We start from the raw sequence: 19,605 nt of genomic DNA, 5'->3' as shown, positions 1-19,605 counted from the left end.
ATTACATAGCTTTAAGTAGCATTTTTACTGAAATACCAGGTGTACCAGTTAATAATGCGGATTTTGTAATCAAAGAAAAGACGATAATTTCAAGAGAAACATCAGAAGTGCTTTATTCAAAGTAATGTCCATCGCTAGCTACACATTTTCCCCACCTTTCAGGTAATTTGTGGATACCGTTCCAATAGAACTTTTCTTGTTCTGAGGCAAACCATTCAGAGACCCAATTTGCCACTTCTTCGTATGTTTAGAAGTGCTGCTCAGAAAGTGCGTGTGCCATCGATTGGAACAAGTGGTCATCTGAAGGAGCAAGGTCTGGTGAATACAGCGGATGGGTTAATACTTCCCAGGCAAGATCTTTTAACATGTCTTTTAACTGGTTTTAAAGTGTGCGATGGTGCGTTATCATGAAGCAAAATTATTTTGCTGTGTCTTCTGGCACATTCTGGTCGTTTTACCATCAAAGCCTGGTTCAAATTGATTATTTGTTGTTGGTAGCGATCAGTATTAATGGTTTCACCTGGTTTTAGAAGCTCATAATACACCACACCTTCCTGATCCCACCAAACGCAGAGCACTGTCTTTTTTCCAAAGCGATTTGGCCTTGCAGTCGATGTTGATGGTTGATCTGGATCAACCCATGATTTTGTGCATTTGGGATTCTCAAAATAAATCCATTTTTCTTCACTAGTCACAGTTCGATGCAAAAAAAGACTTTCTTTCATGCCGTTGAAGCAACATTTTACTTAGGACTTTTCGGTTTTCCATTTGTCTTTTGTTCAATTAATGTGGCACCCATTTTCCTTTAAAATCTTTCCCATTGCTTGTAAACGATTGGAAATTGTTTGCTGAGCAACATTTAATCTTTCTGCAAGTTTTTGAGTTTGACACGCATCTTCATCCAACAATGCATGTAATTGTTGGTCTTCAAACTTTTTCAGTTGACCTGGACATTCTTTGCCTTTCACATTGAAATCATCACTTTTAAAGCGTTTAAACCAGCGTTCACAAGTATCTTGAGATGGAGCATGTTCACTATAAGCTTCCCAAAGTATACGATAACTTTCAGCAGCACTTTTCTTCAAAATAATGAATTAAAACTTCCAGCAAATGCTCTTTTTTTGGGCATGAAATTCAACATTTTTAAGCATAAGAATATCTGTGATGTTAACACCTTCAGAAAATTTGACATATGAAGTTTTGAGGCTTGCTGTCAATACAACAAAATAGCATACATATCAAATCGCATATAAACATATGTGTAACTCCATCTATTGAAAAAAAAATTCGCATTATTAACTGGTACAGCTGGTAATCTGGGTAGTAAGTGTGCATGGCCTTTGAATTATTTGAAAAATCTACCAATCGAATCAGCTAAGAAGAAATAACACATTCTGTAGCCATCTTATACCTTAATTCATTAAGGAAGTCTCTTTAGCAGTATTGCTCCTATATAGTATATTTATATATTGTTCTTCAGTATAGTGGATAACATTTTGAATAAATTGAAGTCTCTTCTCCTCTAGTCTTGTGTTTATATTCACTTGTTCAATTTATAAAAGTTCCTATCTTTTCAAATTGTCAATTAGTATTTGTTTGATATATTAATCAGAATGTGATTGAGGCTCACAGTGTATCCTTAATAGTGATTTCAATCTTGGCATTTTTAGAGAGAGGAAGGGAGACACACACACACACACACACACACACACACACACACTGATTTGCTCCACTTATTTATGCATTCACTGGTTGCCTCTTGCATGTGCCCTGACTGGGGATTGAACTGGCTAACCTTGGCCAGTCCGCACTGGTTTTTATAGCCTGTAGTACTTACTGCCCCTAGGGACTTCTTTCCCCAGCTCTGGGACCCCTTGCTGTTCCAGGCGGCCTCCACAGAGACAATCTCCCTCCTGACTAAAAAAACAGCGCACCTGGGTTCTGGACAAGCCTTTTCTGTGCCTCTGTGTGCTACCAGTCTCAGTGTGTTTTCTTGAGTTCCAAAGGGTCTCTTGCTTCCATGCCTTCTTTACTTCTCTAGTTGGCCTTCCATTCAGCCAGCTTTCCAGTGGTTCTGGATGATGGTGGTTCTGTATTTTAGTTGCCATTTTGATGTGATTGTGGGAGGCAGCCAGTACAGGTGTTTGCCTACACCACCGTGTTCCTTTTCCTCTAAAAGTCACTTTTTAAAACAAAAAAAATATTCATTTAGTTTATCAGTTTTCTGATTCATTACTTAATTTCAAGTATCTCATGGTTGTAGGATGTTGTAACATTCACTTAATGGTTTTGTATGTTTTCCTCTTCTTTAGATTCTACTATGCTATTCAAGTAATGGCCATTATGATTCAGTGTACTCAAAACAATTTCAGTCAAGTGCAGCTGTTTGTCAAGGTATGTGAAAGCTTTATGAATGTTTGGGTGCGATTTGTTGCCAGTCTTTAAATTGAGTAACCTTCCATAAATAGCTTTTTAAAAACCTTGTTGGTAACTATTGAATTTGTATACTGGGTTATGGCTGTTTCCACATTTTTACTTTAAAAAGCATTGCTTTGATAATTGGAATTTTGACCATTTTTTCTTTAGCTGTATTGTATGAAATTCTCTATAAAGATGTGTTTGTTGTGGATGAAGAAGCATTGAAGTCTGCAGTTAAATTGTTTCGAAGTGGTTCTAAGAAGAACAGAAACAATGCTGTCACTAACAGTGAGGATGTCCATGTTGCCTACAAGAGTTTAACTCCAGAAAGGTAATAAAGGGAAAGGGAATATCAATTGCAAGATCATCATTTTCTCTCTCGGTGTCATCATTGGGAAGTGGAAGAGACCTGGAAAGCTTTTATGACTGACTTAGACCACACACACACACACACACACACACACACACACACACACACTCTCTCTCTCTCTCTCTCTCTCTCTCTCTCTCTCTCTCTCTCTCTCTCTCTCTTCCTCTTCCTCTTCCTCTTCCTCTCTTCCTCCCCCCCCCATTTATGTGTAGGAATATAAATGTTTTAATGTGAGAAGATAATTTTTGCCAAAAAGATGTGTTGTATTGTTAGATGCTCAGGCTTTGGAGGTTCGGTCAAAGTCAGAATCAGATTGTTTTTTATTGTTGGAAAAGACTTTAGAGCTGTCTAATTCTGTGACTCTTAAACTTCAGTTATATATGAATTATTTAGGGTGCTTGTTAGAAAGGCAGATTCTTGGTTCTATCCTCACAAAATTTCAGATCAGAGTAAAGCCAGGAATCTGCTTTTTTAACAAATATACTCAAGTATTCTGCTATATATAGGCCGTGGACCACACTTTGAGAAAAATAAAAACTAACTCTAAACTAGCACCATAATTTTTTAGACGCTAATTCAGGTTCAGAGTGGTTACTTGGCACACACAACCAGCTAGTAGCAAAGATTCTACCTCAAGCTAAGGGAAGTTTTAAGAGCTGAGTGTCTTAAAACTTGTCTTTAAGACAGGTGTCACCTTGTTTTTTTGCCTTATAGTTCTATTTCTTTGATATTTAATGCTCTGAATTTTATTTTTTGGTGATATTTGAGAATGCAAAGGGCAGCAACTATATACCAAGGTAAAAGTTGCTTCAATCTTTACTGTTTATTTTTTAAAGGACTTAGGCTTAAGGAAACTATAGTATTAGGAAGGCAGGGTGTATTTATTATCTATTGCTATGTAACAATATTACCATAATTTGGCAGCTTAAAGCAACACACTTATCTCACAATGTATATGGGTTAGGATTCTGGGCATAGCTTAGCTGGGTCTCTTACTTAGGATCTCAAAAGACTGCAGTTATGGTGTTGGTAGGGATTGAGTTCTTTTTTGGAGCTTTGACTAAGGAAAGGTCCACCTCCCCACTCACATGGTTCTTGGTAGTATTCAGTTCCTTATAGCCATAGGACTGAAAACAGTTGTTTTCTGTCCATCAGCCAAAGGTAATACTCAGCTCCTTGCCACATGGGGTTGGTGAACATGGCTGCTTGTTTCCTTAAGCCAGAGAGAGAAACTAGCAAGACAAGCACTACAGTCTTACACAATGTAACCATATACTGTTTATTGGTTAGAAGCAAACTTAGGACACGTGAACAGTGGGAGGATGGGGATTGTAGGGACCATCTTTTTAAAATATATTTTATTGATTTTTTACAGAGAGGAAGGGAGAGGGATAGAGAGTTAGAAACATCGATGAGAGAGAAACATCGATCAGCTGCCTCCTGCACACTCCCTACTGGGGATGTGCCCACAACCAAGGTACATGCACTTGACCAGAATCGAACCTGGGACCCTTCAGTCCACAGGCCGATGCTCTATCCACTGAGCCAAACCAGTTAGGGCTTTTGGGACCATCTTAAGAATGTGTCCCCACAGGAGTCATGAAATATAGGAGGTAATCTGCTAAGCATATTTTATCACATATTTATGCAAAGGAAGCAGCATAAATGTAAATGTTGAGTGAAAAAAATATTTGCCTCATTTTTAGAACTGAGCTACTTTAGTACCACTAGGTGGTAGAATAGTCAGTCATTAGATTTAAGATTTTCTTAGCTGCTACATTTATATAAAGCTCTTTGTTCTAAATCTTTTCAATTAGGACTGAAGAATTGGGTGCTTGCTGCAATGTTGAAAATATACCAGAGGGGTACAATAAAGGAACAGAAGAAGCAAAGGTTTGAGATTTTTCTAGAGCAAAGACTTTATAATCTTGGTTTGCAGCATTATAACTTAAACTAGTTGAAATCACATGATCCGTTCTAGTAATATGAGGATGGGGCGGAGTTGATATTTCCCTCTGTGGAAGTCTTAATTTGAAAATGTAAAATGTGTGTTTAATGTTCTCTGAATTTTTATTATGGAATTGTACATTTTTTTCAAAGCAAACTGAACACGTGAGAAATGTCAGAAGCTGTTGTTTTCAAGATAAAGTAGTATTACAGACTCAATGGATAGTTTGTAATCAATTTTATAACACTGAGGTTTCTTTTTGTCATTAAAGAATATAATGCTTATCCCTATCTACTCAAAGAAAATAGGTAATAATCCTGGTTCATGAAACAGGAGACATTTGTATAGGTTTAAAGTTAAGCAGATGTTACATTTGAGGCTAGCTAAATAGGACAAATACTGTTGCAACAATCTCTGTATGCCCCGAGTGCTGGTAATTTGGGAATAGCATTGAATATGGTGAAATTCTAGGAAAGCAGAAGGAAAAGGTAATTTCTTTGGAAATTATCACAGATTTTAACCAAAATGAAATAAACTTTTCAGATTTTTCCAGTTGATTTTAGGGTTCAGAAGCACTTGCATCTGTGTGCATACCAAGGGAAAACTTGTTAAGTAGCTCTGACTGAGTCTTTAATCCTGGTCAGTGTTGCATTGATTTATATATGATGTATCCTGAATTGTTGGCTGCTTGAGACAATATTTCCCTTCTGCCACCCAGAACCTTTTAGATTATTTGCATATTGCTTCTTTAGTCTTCTGATTTTTAAATACACAGTAAAATTTATTGTGGAATTTATTTCTTGTTTTAATAAAGAAGGAAAGGAAGTCATATGTACATAGCTTTAAAAAAAAGGGAAGAAAAGAACCTTAATTCTTCTTCATAGAAGACTTAAGCTAAAGATGGGAGTTTGTAGCATGATTATTTTTGTTTTAGTCTCCAGAAAATCCATCCAAGGTGAACTTCCCCTATAAGGTGCTCAAAGCTCTGGATCCAGAAATCTATCGTAATGTAGAATTTGATGTTTGGTTGGACAGCAGAAAAGGTAATGAAATATTAACAGGATACTTTTGAATCCTGACAGGTCTAGGAAATTAATTTTGTAAATTGTTTTTAATAGGAGACATTTTCAATGTACTGTTAATGAAAAACAGGCATGTACTTACTTTTTGCCTTACTCAAACATGGTTTAAATCCAAAGGAGGAACAAATGGTTTTAGAAGTCGGATCTTTTAGAGTCTGATGTTTTATCTGGTATTTCAGCTTTGCAAAGACTGTGTGGAGGTAGCCTTTAGGTAACTAAGAGTACCAGAAACTTGTAGTAACTAGAAATAAACATATCTTACATTTAAAGGGTTAAAACTCCCCTTATTAATAAATGAGGTCGGGTGTTGGCAAACTATGGCCTGTAGACAAAATCTGACTTGCCATCTGTTTTTGTATGGTCTGTGAATTAAGAATGGTCTTTAAATTTTTGAATGACGGAAAAAAATGAAAACAGTATATTATGTGAAATTCAAATTTCAGTGTCCATAAGTAAAGTTTTTTGACAGAGTTGTGTAGTTTGCCAACCCTAAAAACAGGTAATTGTTTACCTCCCCCCACTTTCTTAGATAATTAAGTTGGTCAAAGTAGGCCTTAAAGTTCTGCCTTCGAGGTAGCCTTTAATGTCTCATATTCCTTGAACCACGTGAACCAGGGTATAGTTAGCAATATAGAATGAGGTTATGACCTACTGGAACACAATAAGTTGTTAAAAATAATAGGTTACTTTGAAGAAGCTTTGTATTTCTTTTTTTGATTGAGATGTGTTACTTTCAAATTTTATCTAATTGGTGTTTGACGAACTCTAAAATTGCAACTCTAATTTCCACTTAAAGTAAAACCTTGGTTCTTGAACTTATTTCATTCCAGAAGGCTGTTTGAGAAGTGATTTATTCAAAAACTGAATTATTTTTCCCATTAGAAATAATGAACTAGTAATGAATCCATTCCAGATCCCCAAATGATTCCCTATTTTAACCTTTCTTATATATAGTACATGTCACTGTTTAATCTATAAATACTTCTTTTCTTATATTTATCGAACCACCCCCTACTAGCCTTATTCTAATCCATCCCTTTTAGTATTGGGTCCAGGGGTGTCTTTCAGGTCAGCATGCAGTACCTTTGCTTGTTCATTTATCACTGCCTCTGAAATGATTGTCACTGGCTAACTGCTTTTTGTTAATCCAAATCAACAGCAGTTTTTCCATCTCTTCAGTTGCCTGTGGTCATTGTTTCTTTCACAACCTCAGCAACATTCTCTCTTGATGGCCTTTTTATATTTTAAAATTGTGCTAATCCATTGATGCCAACAACAAAAGCATTCTCTCCTTTGTTGCCTGAGAGACACTTTTTGTCATGCTGAGGTATCAGCTTGAAAGGGTTGTCAGTTCCAAAACTAGTTTGGTTCCACAAGTTAGACATTTTTTCTGTGACAACTTGGTCAAGAACCAAATTGTTCCACCTGGGAGGTTCGAGAAATGTATATTTGTGTTTTGTAGCACAAAACTGTATTTGCAAGTCTCCTTAAACTAACTACAGAAATAACCTATCAAGAGTGATAGAATAACCCTTTAGGACAGCAACCTGTGGGTTTCGACCCCTTTGGGGGTAGAACAACCCTTTCACAGGGGTCACCTACGACCATCGGAAAACACATATATAATTACATATTGTTTTTGTGATTAATCACTATGCTTTAATTATGTTCAATTTGTAACAATGAAATTGGAGGTCACCACAACATGAGGAACTGTATTAAAGGGTCGCGGCATTAGGAAGGTTGAGAACCACTGCTTTAGGACTACCCCTCACCCCAATTTTAGCTTACAGTGGTAGCATTGTAAAGACTCCTTGGTAAAAGTGCATTAGAAAATTAAATGATGTAAAATAGGAAAGGAAACAGTTTGAGTTTGATCCTTTCTTTTAACAGAACTTCAAAAAGCTGATTACATGGAGTATGCTGGGAAACATTACTATTTGGGAGACAAATGTCAGGTTAGTTTCTTCTTTGAAGAATCAATAATTTATTTTTTCAAGATTGTGGTTTTAGTCATTAATATGAGTTCAACACAACTAATTTGCAAAATTCTAGAAGATTTTTTAAATGTTTGTGTTAAATTTTAATTACAAACTTGTGATTAAAGGTAAAACTCTTTCAGCATGTGCTACCTCCATTGAACTAGACTGGCAGTGCTGATTATCAGCTGCTTTAATAAGTAGATACTGAACTCCATTTGGGGAAAAGTGGTATTTTTGTTTGGCAGAAGCCAGATCTGCCAGTAGACTTGGGAGTAAATGTATTCTGTCTCTTCCCCTCTTTCAGGTTCGCTTGGAATCAGATGGAAGATATTATAATGCTCATATTCAGGAAGTTGGAAATGAGAACAATTCAGTAACAGTCTTCATTGAAGAATTGGCAGAAAAGTAAGAATATAATAACGCGTTGAATTACTGAAATCTTTGGCTGCTGATGCCTTTTTTTGTAATATTAAATTGAGAATTACCAGGATATTAGTAAGAGAACCAAAGTCATATCTGGAGCTAGTCTAAGATGACTTATCTTGAATTGTAAAAGTGTATACTAAAGTATGAAACCTCAGTACAGTCATGTGCTACATAATGACATTTCAGTCTATGACAGTGATTACTTAAGATTATAATGGAGTTGAATTTTCCATAAGAAATGGAAGGACATACTAGTATAGTTCAGGAGGAATTTTTTTTCCTCTGATGGAAGCAATATCTGTGCAGCCTGGCAGTAGATTCCCTCTCACAGCACCTCCGTTGTGAGTGCACGGGTCACATCCCCATCAGTCAACCACTGAGCTGTTTCAGCACAGAGCAGCCTGTTCCTTCAGCACTACATACTCAAAGGGCACTGCAGTCAGTCCTCCCACATGTAGCCAATGGTCTTCAGAGTTCATTGCTTTAAATTTTTTGTTGAGGACATAAGATTCTGTACAAGGACACAAGTCCACAGGAGCTACTTTAACAGGTATTAAGTGCCACTGATATGTCAATAAAAGCTTTCTGTGACAGTATGGAGCCAGCCTGTCTCTATACTTTGGGAATATGTTCAGGTTGTCATATGTAAAACTTAGAAAAGTACGGGTGCGCACGTACAGTGTGATTGAAACTTCGTGGCCCATGCACAGAGTCAGTATTTTGTGAAAGAGCCACACTCAAGGGGCCAAAGAGCCGCATGTGGCTCGCGAGCCACAGTTTGCCGACCACTGACCTAGGCCTTCACATTCACTCACCACTCACTCACTCACCCAGAGCAGCTTCCAGTCCTTCAAGCTCCATTCATCATAAATGCCCTATACAGATGTATCATTTTTAACTTTTGCACCATATTATTAACCTATTTTTCCTATGTTTAGATATACAGATACCATCGTGTTATAATTGCCTACAGCATTCAGTATAGTAACATGCCGCATAGACTTATAGCCTAGGTGTATAGTAGGCTAGACCATCTAGGTTTGTGTTAAGTGCACTCTATGATGTCCATACAATGATGGAATTGCCTAATGATGTATTTCTCAGCATGTATGTCCTTTGTTAAGCAACACATGACTGTATACCTATGTATAAAAGTTTATAAATCCTAGTCACTAGCCAACTTACTATAAATATTAAGTACAACAGAATGCTATTAAAAACTGTTCATACTAATGGGAAAGCTGGTTTTCCAATATCACGGCAACTCAGCTAGCTAGTCCAGTCATTCTCAAACTTTTAACATGCTCCAGAATTGTATGGAGAGTATAACACAGATTGATGAGCTCCATCCCCAAAGTTTTTGATTTAGTAAGTCTGTGGTGGGGCCCCAAAATTTGAACTTCTAACAAGTTTCTGGATGATATTGATGCTATTGGTCTACTTTGAGAACCATTAAACTAGTCTATACTGCCGTAATTATAAAAAAAAAAAATCTCAGCAGCTTAAAACAATAAGGTCACTTCTTGCCCATTTTGCATCTTTATAGTGGGACAGCAAAGGGGACCCTGGCCAAGAAGGCTCTATTACAGGCAGAGAAAAAATTATACCATGACAAACCATGTGCTGGCTCTTAAAGCATCAGTTACATAATGTAGCTGAGTCTGAAGTCAGTGGGGTAGGAAAATATAATCCTCCTCTAAGGAGAGGCAACAAATATTTCTAAACTAGTTTACCACAGTCATTCCTCTGGAAGGTGAAGCAGAAAGGGTGGTTATGTGTATCAAATGAGAATTAAGTCTGCTGCAATAGCTTCATGTTGGTATCTTTAACTTTAAGGCATGTTGTTCCACTGGCTAACTTAAAACCAGTTACTCAAATGACACCTGTTCCTGCTTGGAGTGCTATGCCTAGTCGGAAAGGAAGAGGTTACCAAAAAATTTCCGGGGGCTATTTCCCAGAAATGGGTTTGTATACTGAAGGTTTTTATTATTTTCTCCATCTCTCCCCCTACATTGTAATTTTTTCAAGGTATAAATAAGTCTTATTCTAGGGTAGAGTTTCTCAACTTTGTCACTACTGATATTTTGGGATGGATAATACTTTATGGTGAGCTGTCCTGTGCACTGTAGGATGCTTAGTAGCATCCTTGGACTCTATCCACTACATTCCATAGCACTCTTCCCCCAGTTTAACAACCCAAAATGTCTCCAGACATTGCCACATGTTCCCCAAGTGGGAAGAGGGGCAAGATTGTCCCTGGCGGAGAAATACTATTCCAAAGTACTTTGTGTAAACTTAAGTTAGAGTAGATTTTAGATTCTAAAATTTGAAGGGAAAAGATTTTTCAGAGAATTAGGAAAACACTTCACGGAAGCAGCTGGAGATATTAATAGGCATTAACTCTATGTTTTGATGATCAAAGCTGCCTATCCTAAAGATAGTGCTGAGGTGTCCATTGATACAGAAATACCTACTGGTTTTGCCCTTCCAAATGGAGTATCTAGTACATCCTTAAAAAATACAAAAATTCCCTCTCTGTATTTTTTGTTTGCTTGTTTGTTTGTTCCTAAGAAAACGTTTGAAAGTTTTAGTTATTTATGGGTGTGGTAGGGAGACACTGGATATTTTGCTTTGGTTATGAAGCTTATTTGCTACTTCTTTGTTTGCCTGAAAGTTATGTCGGAGATGGACATGAAGCAACACAAGAAGATGTTCAGAAAAGTTAGAGGGAAAGAGATGTATATGTCTATGGCCTACAGCAGGGGAGAACCCCTGCCCCCACCCAGGCTTCAGAATAGTATGCATTATGGGCATGACCCTCCAATGCACTACGCACAGACAGCTGGCAATTTTATGCCTAATGAACATTTTTATCCTCAACATTCATCTCAGAGACAAGGTCGGGGATATGGGATGCCCAGGTAAGGTTTAACCAACTTTCAAGATAATGTACATCTCTGTTTAGATATTGGAAATAATTCCTGGACATAATTACAGTAGAATTTAGAAATATCTAAAGAGTTTAGATTTCTTACAATTTCTGCCTACAGAGAGTATAGAAGATGAAACTTGCATATACTTAAATTCCTGTAAATGAATTCACTGGAAGATTCATATTCTCACAGTTTAGGGAAATATGGAACAGTTGAAGAGATGCTAGAAAATAGAATGCTATCAAGATATGAATGTCATGTATATGGCCCTATATCCATTAATAATGATTAGGCCTAATGCCAGTAGTAAGGGGAGCAAAGCTCTTTTTTGTGGATGTTTTTATAAAGATGTGTTAATTCTATTTAACTACAAAGACTGACCACTCAGACACTAGTGAATAAAGAATTCTGTTTTCCTTTCCCCTTATTCTTAGGGATTCATCTCGCTTTATAAACAGGCCTAACATGGTGGACCCTAAAGTTGGTTTTTACCCTGGCCCAGGGAAAAAGTGCTGCCAGAGCTATGATAACTTCTCCTACAGAGCTCGGTAAGTAAATTTTAAGTGTCAAAAGTCAGAGAAAATGGGTAAGTCTGTCTTCATTGCTGAGCAACAAATGTATGGAGTAAATTGTGTCAACATTGAGATGTTTGAACTGTTATTTAGAAATTAGAAACAAGTTACTACCATATTTTATCATTTTTCCCCTTTCATTCTCTGAACCACTTAAGTTCCTTTAGACGTAGTCACCGCCAGATGCATTGTGTGAATAAGGAGTGCCAGTATAGCTTTGCCCCAGAAAATGGACAGATGCCCAGGGGTTTGGAAGAAACCATTACTTTTTATGAAATTGAAGAAGGGAATGAGACTGCTTATCCAACTTTAGCTGTAAGTAATTTAAAAATTTACTCAAAAAGCTATTTACTTTTCTCTTTTTTTAAATAAAGGCATGTAGATAAATTTTAGCTTTTTTGTATAAATATAGCAAATACAGCCCTTCTTGGAAAACAAGACTTCATTTTAGCACTTTTAAGGAGAACTTTTGTTTTTGTCTTAGAGAAGCAGGTAGAGGTGGACAAATAATCTTGCCTATATAGGATGGGCTAATATTTTCTGTTTTCTTGATCATTATTGCCTCACACTTAATTCTAAAGCACATTAGAATTAAGAGGGAGAACTGCATGTATGTGTGTGTGTGTGTGTGTGTCTCTTTGGTACAGAATCATGGAAGGCCCTCTACAATGATTCCTCCTACTCCAACATACTGTGTTGCAAGGCACGGACATAGCCCAGGCAAACACACTTTGAGTTCAGAGGAGGGCAATGGCCAGTGTGATAATGGTGAGTCAATTACACTTAAATGTATTTTTTAAAGATGATTCTTGTGGCATTAGAATATCAAGGCTATGAAGTAGACCTAAAGTGATTGTTTGGGGATCTGACTCTGTTCTGGTAGCTTGCTTTGAAAGAAGTATTAGTTTTTGTCTCAGAGTTTGCTAGGTTTTTAAAGATATCTTGGTATCTCTCAGAAGAATAGGCTTCTATTTCTGTAGGCTCTACATAGTTATAACTTATTTTCAGCTCTTTGCATAGGTTTATACAGTAAAACCTCAATATAATGGACTAATTCGGTTGAGGAGGTGTCTGTTAAAGCTGAAAGTCTGTTACATAATAAAGTAGATTTTCCGAATGCATATGTTAAAAAATTAACAAATTAGTGTACTTGTTTTTACTTATGTAGACACATTTGTGTAATTAAAATTAAGTATGTATGAAAAGTTTAATTTCACAGAAAAGTTTTCTATATGTATTACTGTAATTTTAAATTTATATTGAATAGGTCTAGTAAGTGCATGCATTCACCAGTCACTGTGAGTAAACAAATGCACATTGGCACATCTGCTGTACACTTTAAAATTGCTGCATAAAGTCTCGCCATGTGACAATGAAACCAATTACTGCACATGATATGGTGTGATTATGTGCTAATCATTCACTGAACATTGTTTATGAGTGGTGACTCTTGGATTCAAATATATAGACTACTAGAGGCCTGGTGCATAAAATTCATGCACTGGGCGGGGCGGGGGAGGCACTCCCTCAGCCCAGCCTGCACCCTCTCCAATCTGGGACCCCTCAGGGGATTGGGCCTACACCGGCAGTTGGACATCCCTCTCACAATCCAGGACTCCCAAGCGCTCGCCTGTCTGCCTGCCTGATTGCCCCTAACAGCTTCTGCCTGCCAGCTTGATCATTCCCTAACCCAGTGATGGAGAACCTATGACACGCGTGTCAGAGGTGACACACGAACTCATTTTTTGGTTGATTTTTCTTTGTTAAATGGCATTTAAATATATAAAATAAATATCAAAAATATAAATCTTTGTTTTACTATGGTTGCAAATATCAAAAACTTTCTATATGTGACACGGCACCAGAGTTAAGCTAGGGTTTTTCAAAATGCTGACACGCCGAGCTCAAAAGGTTTGCCATCTCTGCCCTAACCACTCTCCTTCCAGCCTGATCGACACCTAACTGTTCCCCTGCCGGCCCAATTGCCCCCAGCTTCCCTCCCCTGCAGGCCTGGTCACCCCCAACTGCCCTCCCCTGCAGGCCTGATCGCCCCCAACTGCCCTCCCCTGCCAGCCATCTTGTGGTGGCCATCTTGTGACCACATGGGGATGGCCATCTTTGACCACATGGGGGTGGCCATCTGGTGTGAAGGTCAATTTGCATATCACGTCTTTATTATGCCATCTAATAAAGAGGGACTATGCTAATTGACTGCCATGCCTTCAAACATGGCGACACCCACAGCCAATAAGGAGGGAATATGTTAATTGACTGCCATACCCTCAAAGATGGCAGCGCCCAGTCCCCTCAGCCTCATCGGGGTGGTAGGTGTGCGGCAAGGCTGGTCCCGCCCCGTGTGCCTGCCTCCGGAGTCCCCCAGTCCCTTCAGCCCCCCAGCCGCCCAGGGCCAGCCAGAGGCGTAGGCAAACCTCAGATAACAGCTGCCCAGCTGCCCAGGGCCACCTGAGGCTCAGGTAACCAGGGCCAGCCGAGGCTTGCGCTGCCGGCAGTGGCAGCAGCAGAGGTGTGATGGGGGCATCGCCTTCCCCTGATCTCCGTGTCGCCTCCTGACACCTGAGGGCTCTCGGACTGTGAGAGGGGGCAGGCCTGGCTGAGAGACCCCCCTCCAGTGTATGAATCTTCATGCACTGGGCCTCTAGTATAGGATAGTTGTAGATATGTAATATTTATCTATGTTGGTGAAATTACGACTGTTTTTTTCCAACATTTGGCCTATTCACTAAAATTTGTTAAAAATAACAATGAATTCATAACAAAAAATAACTCAATTTAATTATAAGCAAATCTTGGATAAAGTAATTTTAAAAATAATAGGGTGTTTATTTTCACATGTGACACATGGGCTGGAAATTTTGTCTGTTAAATCCGAAGTCCATTAAATCAAGGTCCACAAAATTGAGGGTTTATTGTAGTGAGTTTGAATTTGGGAGATTTCCCTGTGGAAAAGGAAAACATCTATTCCTTATTAATAAGGTATTATTCATGTTGTCCTCACGATTTGTAATAACTACTTTGGGCTTTTCATGAGACTGGCTATTAGTTTACAAGACTGCTATGAAATAACTACATTGCCCAAAGAAGTCTACTTAATCTATAAATATTACTATTCATTGAATCCTATGGACAAAGTAATTATATTTATAATTTAATATAGTACTTAAACTGTATCCTTCTGAGGAATGTGGTATTTGTATATTACATATAAGGAATTTGAGTTTTGAAGGTTAAATGACATGGCCAAAGACATACCTGGTAAGTGGCAAATATTTAATTTTTTTCTAACAGCTTTATTTAGATGTACTTTACATACCATACAGTTCATCTATTTAAGTGCACAACTCAGTGGTTTTTAGTATAGTCATAGAGTTATATAACCATCACCACAACCAATTTTAGAACATTTTTATCACCCCCAAAAGAAATTCTGTATCCATTAGCAGCCACTTTCCATTTCCCTTCCCCCTCCCCTAACCCTATGGAACCACCAGTCTGTCTTTGTCGTAATAGATTTGCCTATTCTGGACATTTCATATAAATGTCCAGATGTTATATGTGGTCCTTTGTGACTGGCAGAGATCAGTTTTAAATTTGGGTTTTTATGACTTTAAAGTTTATATATGTGCCTATATGTACCCTCAACAGTTGTTATAGTGCCTCTTACCATGCACAGGGTATGCTTATTTTTACTATAAAATCATATATGCTTACTTAAACAATTCTGGTGGAGTTGGGTATATTAAGGAGGTAAGAGGCAGTCTGAATGACTCAATTTACCAGTCAATTTCCTTATTTCCCTGTGATATTTTTCTTTTACTTATGTAGAAGAAAATAGATATTTCTAGGAAAAAATCTCGCACAGGGATAATCTGCGAATATTTTATATGTGCATGTGCATACATGTGAAGGATGTGTATGCTCTGCTCTTTCACTCAACATGACCCATGACCCTTTTGTCTTTTCCTTTAGCATGGTGGGCATCTTTAGATATATTGCTCACCTGTAGTGGCATATTCAGAGTAACCAAATCTTCTCACCTAAAATTCTGCTGTCTGGAGGGGTTAATGCATGTGTGTTTGATAAGTAACATGTTTAAGAATCAAATCCAGTTTTTACCTATGGATTTTCTTTGGTGAAAAACTGTTTAATTGAAGATTGGCATTCTCTGTGTTTCATTGGTATAGCAGTCTTAAAGCAAAGTACATCAGTGTACTGAGCCATCCTCTGAGAACAGACTGATTTTAAATGTATTATTTACCTGACAGGCTAAAAAACATATGAGGCATGATATATCTCATTGATGTCCCCCTAAACAAATTATGGGTTATACTCAAATTATAGTCACCATTTACTATATATCAAGCATCATGCCATATTCTTTTCACTTCCCTAGGTACTATTATTCCTGCTTTATAGTGAAGAAAGTGAGGCACAAAGAGTGGTATTGTTAATCAAGATTCAAATCTAGCCCTAACCACGCTGGTAAACTTAATCACCATAGTCTACTGCCTGACTGGAAAATTGGACACAGGTGTATTTTTCACCTCTGTCTGAACTTTAAAAACTAAGGGAATTTTCAGAGGAGAAATTCATATTGTTTACAGCCAATCTCTAGCTTCAGTATCTTTTCACTAGTACAAAAGCTCAAATCACTTGTTGCAGGTTGTATATGTTTTAGTCTTGAACCTACATATCCACAAAACTTTAGAAGAAAGCAAGTGCTGACCATCTGGCTGTGCTGAGCTAAAAAGCTCTACATAAACATACAAACATACTCTTCTGTCTTTTTTTCTAGGGGGATATCATGAAGAATATATTTATCCTTCAGGTCAGTGAGATCTAGATAGAATCTATGACATTTATTATTGTTCATAAAATTTCAAACTATGAAATAATGCTCACTTTTGACTTTACTTTGGCAATATCCTCTAGAACCAGACTATGAAACTTCAGATGTTTATAGCACAACTGAATCTACAGCAAACTTGGTAGGTACTCTGTGTACTAGGGCCCTATTCTAAGAACTATACATATAAGTGTATTTAAATCAGAACAATCCTATGAGGTAATCAGGGTATCATTTCCATTTTGTAGATGAAGAAATTGAGACCCAGAAATTGAATAACTCATCCAAGATCACACCCCCTTTCTGAAATTAGTCTATTTAGAGATATTTCTAATATGCATTGATACATGAGGAAGTTCAAACATTGGCAGTGATAATTTCTAGAGGAATTTACTACGATTTTTCTATCAGTAAGAATGGACCATAAGTAATTTTGCTTTGTTTATGCTACATGTGCAGCAGGAGGGCCCTGCTCAGGGACTCAGGCTGATGGAAGCTCCATCCATGATTGCCAAGGCAGGAAACAAAAGCTAGTGAATGGTGCACTAGAGATGGCATGCGTCACTTCCTTTTCCATTTCTTTTTCATTGGCCATAACATGTCCTACTAAAGAATCTAATTTCTCTGTGCCTGGAAGTAAAAAAGTTGGAAATATTTTAACAACACTAAGTAGTGTAGCATGCAACTCAAACTCCCTCCCACAGGCAGAATACTTGCTTCCTCCTCATGGGAGACAACCTAAAAATTCCATCCAGTGTAATTAAACTCACAGCCCAAGGCTTCTGGGGAATCTGTGGTACTCTTTGTATTGGGTATAGGTATGACTCTTCTTGATCTGGAAGCCTAAAGTCAAAGATACAAAGTTGTTTACCCCCACAAACCCAATTTGTAGTGGTGGAACAGGGACTGAAAAATTGTAGTAAAAATTCCCACTCAGAGGGGGGAAATGGGAGAAACACAGTTACTTGCCTGTAGCAATTCTGACATCATGATAGACAGACATTGTGAGGGCCCCCAACCTGGGCATGGGGACTATTCTCTGGACGTGACTGGTTCATTGTTTTCTGGGGCTCTTGTTTTCTGGGACTCCCAAGTCCCTTCTGTCCTTGACCATATTTGAAGTAGGCATTGAAGAATAATCCTTGGCAGCCGAGCAACTTTCTCAGCCTGCTTTTTATTCATAGAAAATTGGGGGCCCAAGGGTCATTTTATCTCAGTTGGGGATGGGTTTAGTTCTGCTCATGGTTTCTCTAGCTGTGTGATTAATTATGCTGCCTCTGTTTGATTCCTATTAGTTTCATGTGTTAATATTCCTCCTAACATGAGCCAGGCCAGCACAGCCAAGGGTTCGGTGAGCCTGAGAGAGGGCGGGGAAGGATTTAGAAAAGAGACAAAGAGAATAAGCTGGGTTTAGGTGGATCTCCTGTGCCTGGCCAAGGCCACAGAGAGAGATCCAGACGGCAAGCTGAGCCTTTATTTTATAGCCAGAGGTAAACAAGGTAGTGGTCACCATAGTTACAATGTTCTTGTGAGTTTCACTTGTTTTGGCAGCACTTGCTGCACTTCCCACAGCCCATTAGCTACCCAGATAGGATCTAGGGAGCGTCATAAGGTCAAGCTTAATTATGCTAAGAGGGCTGTGCCCTCTAAGCTGGGACTTACTTGTGGCTTTGCCAGCAGGTTAGTCTGAGGCTTAACTCTATAGCCCAGTGGTTCTAAACCTTCCTAATGCCGCAACCCTTTAATACAGTTCCTCATGTTGTGGTGATCCCCAACCATAAAATTATTTTTGTTGCTACTTCATAACTGTAATTTTGCTACTGTCATGAATCGTAATGTAAATATCTGATATGCAGGATGTATTTTCATTGTTAAATATTGAACAAAATTAAATCATAGTGATTAATCACAAAAACTATATGTAATTACATATGTGTTTTCCAATGGTCTTAGGCGACTCCTGTGAAAGGGTTGTTCAGCCACCAAAGAGGTCGCGACCCACAGGTTGAGAACCGCTGCTAGAGCCTCTCCCTACAGCTCACCCTTCTTTTATTTTTAAGCTACTATAATGAAAGTAAAACTTAAACATCAAGAACAAAACTCTGGCTATTAAAACAACAAAACAATGCCAATGCAAAACCCAAACTACAGACGTTAACATTTTAAAACTCGAACATCAAGAACAAAGCTCTGGTTATTAAAATAATAACAAAACAATACAGCAATGAGAGAGAAATCAAACTACAGACATGTTAACATTTTTAGCTACTAAATGAAAGTTTCTTTTGCTGATTTATTCAGAGTCCTCGGATTTGGCTGTGCAAGACTTTACAGAAGACTGGCAACTAACCAATGCTAGCATAGCCAGAAATGTGGTTGAGGGAGTAGTTTCCACTTCTTGCTTTTCTACCATCTTCTGGGCCTCAGTTGTTAACTTCTTCAGCTGACCCCATTTTGGCACCTCGGTCCCTTGCATAGCCTTTGTCATCTTCCTTTTCTGTATTGCTGTCATTGGGGCAACTCTCAGTCTTTTGAACGAAGGGACAAGGAGCTTCTCTGGGTCCAATGTGGTGATGCATGTAACTCTCTGGTACCCAAATTGGCTGCACTGCTCCTTCTGGAAAGATACAAAACACAACCTCTTCCCCACATCATTACTAGATCTGGTAAAACTCTTGTCTGGTTTGTGCATCCTTCCACTGGGCTAAGTTGGCAGAGGCTATTGTATAGGAGGCCCGATGCCTTTTGGACGCTGTACAACTCTCTGCATTGTAATTTAAAAAATTTAACCTGTAACATTCTTCTCCCCCTTGTTTGTTTATATAGTTGCATTTTAAGAGTATGATTGGTGCTTTCCACTATTGCCTGAGTCCTGATCTATCACGCCAGGAAGAACTTGCCAATCCTGCGCTTCCTGGGATGGCATGATAAAGGTTTACTGAGCCAGCCTGAAAGGCTGCAGTGGGGTTAAGGATAAGGCCCCTACTGTTTGGTGGGGTTGGGGCTGGCC

General features: G+C 38.3%; 1 protein-coding gene across 1 annotated transcript in view; it reads left to right on the top strand.

Annotated features, from left to right (window-relative positions):
* Window positions 1–19,605, top strand: part of ALG13 (ALG13 UDP-N-acetylglucosaminyltransferase subunit) — a 78,891-nt gene that overhangs the window by 27,012 nt on the left and 32,274 nt on the right. The window contains 13 exon segments of the mRNA XM_059679732.1: window positions 2,313–2,394; window positions 2,587–2,749; window positions 4,606–4,681; window positions 5,671–5,779; window positions 7,712–7,776; window positions 8,105–8,205; window positions 10,063–10,190; window positions 10,901–11,147; window positions 11,594–11,707; window positions 11,890–12,046; window positions 12,379–12,499; window positions 16,545–16,577; window positions 16,682–16,737. Of these exon segments, the coding sequence (XP_059535715.1) occupies window positions 2,313–2,394; window positions 2,587–2,749; window positions 4,606–4,681; window positions 5,671–5,779; window positions 7,712–7,776; window positions 8,105–8,205; window positions 10,063–10,190; window positions 10,901–11,147; window positions 11,594–11,707; window positions 11,890–12,046; window positions 12,379–12,499; window positions 16,545–16,577; window positions 16,682–16,737 (1,452 nt within the window).

Source organism: Myotis daubentonii, chromosome X (genome assembly GCF_963259705.1).
Source record: "Myotis daubentonii chromosome X, mMyoDau2.1, whole genome shotgun sequence".
Taxonomy (NCBI): Eukaryota; Metazoa; Chordata; class Mammalia; order Chiroptera; family Vespertilionidae; genus Myotis; species Myotis daubentonii.
The sequence above is the reverse complement of the archived record's forward strand: the minus strand, read 5'-3'. Positions and strand labels throughout refer to the sequence as shown.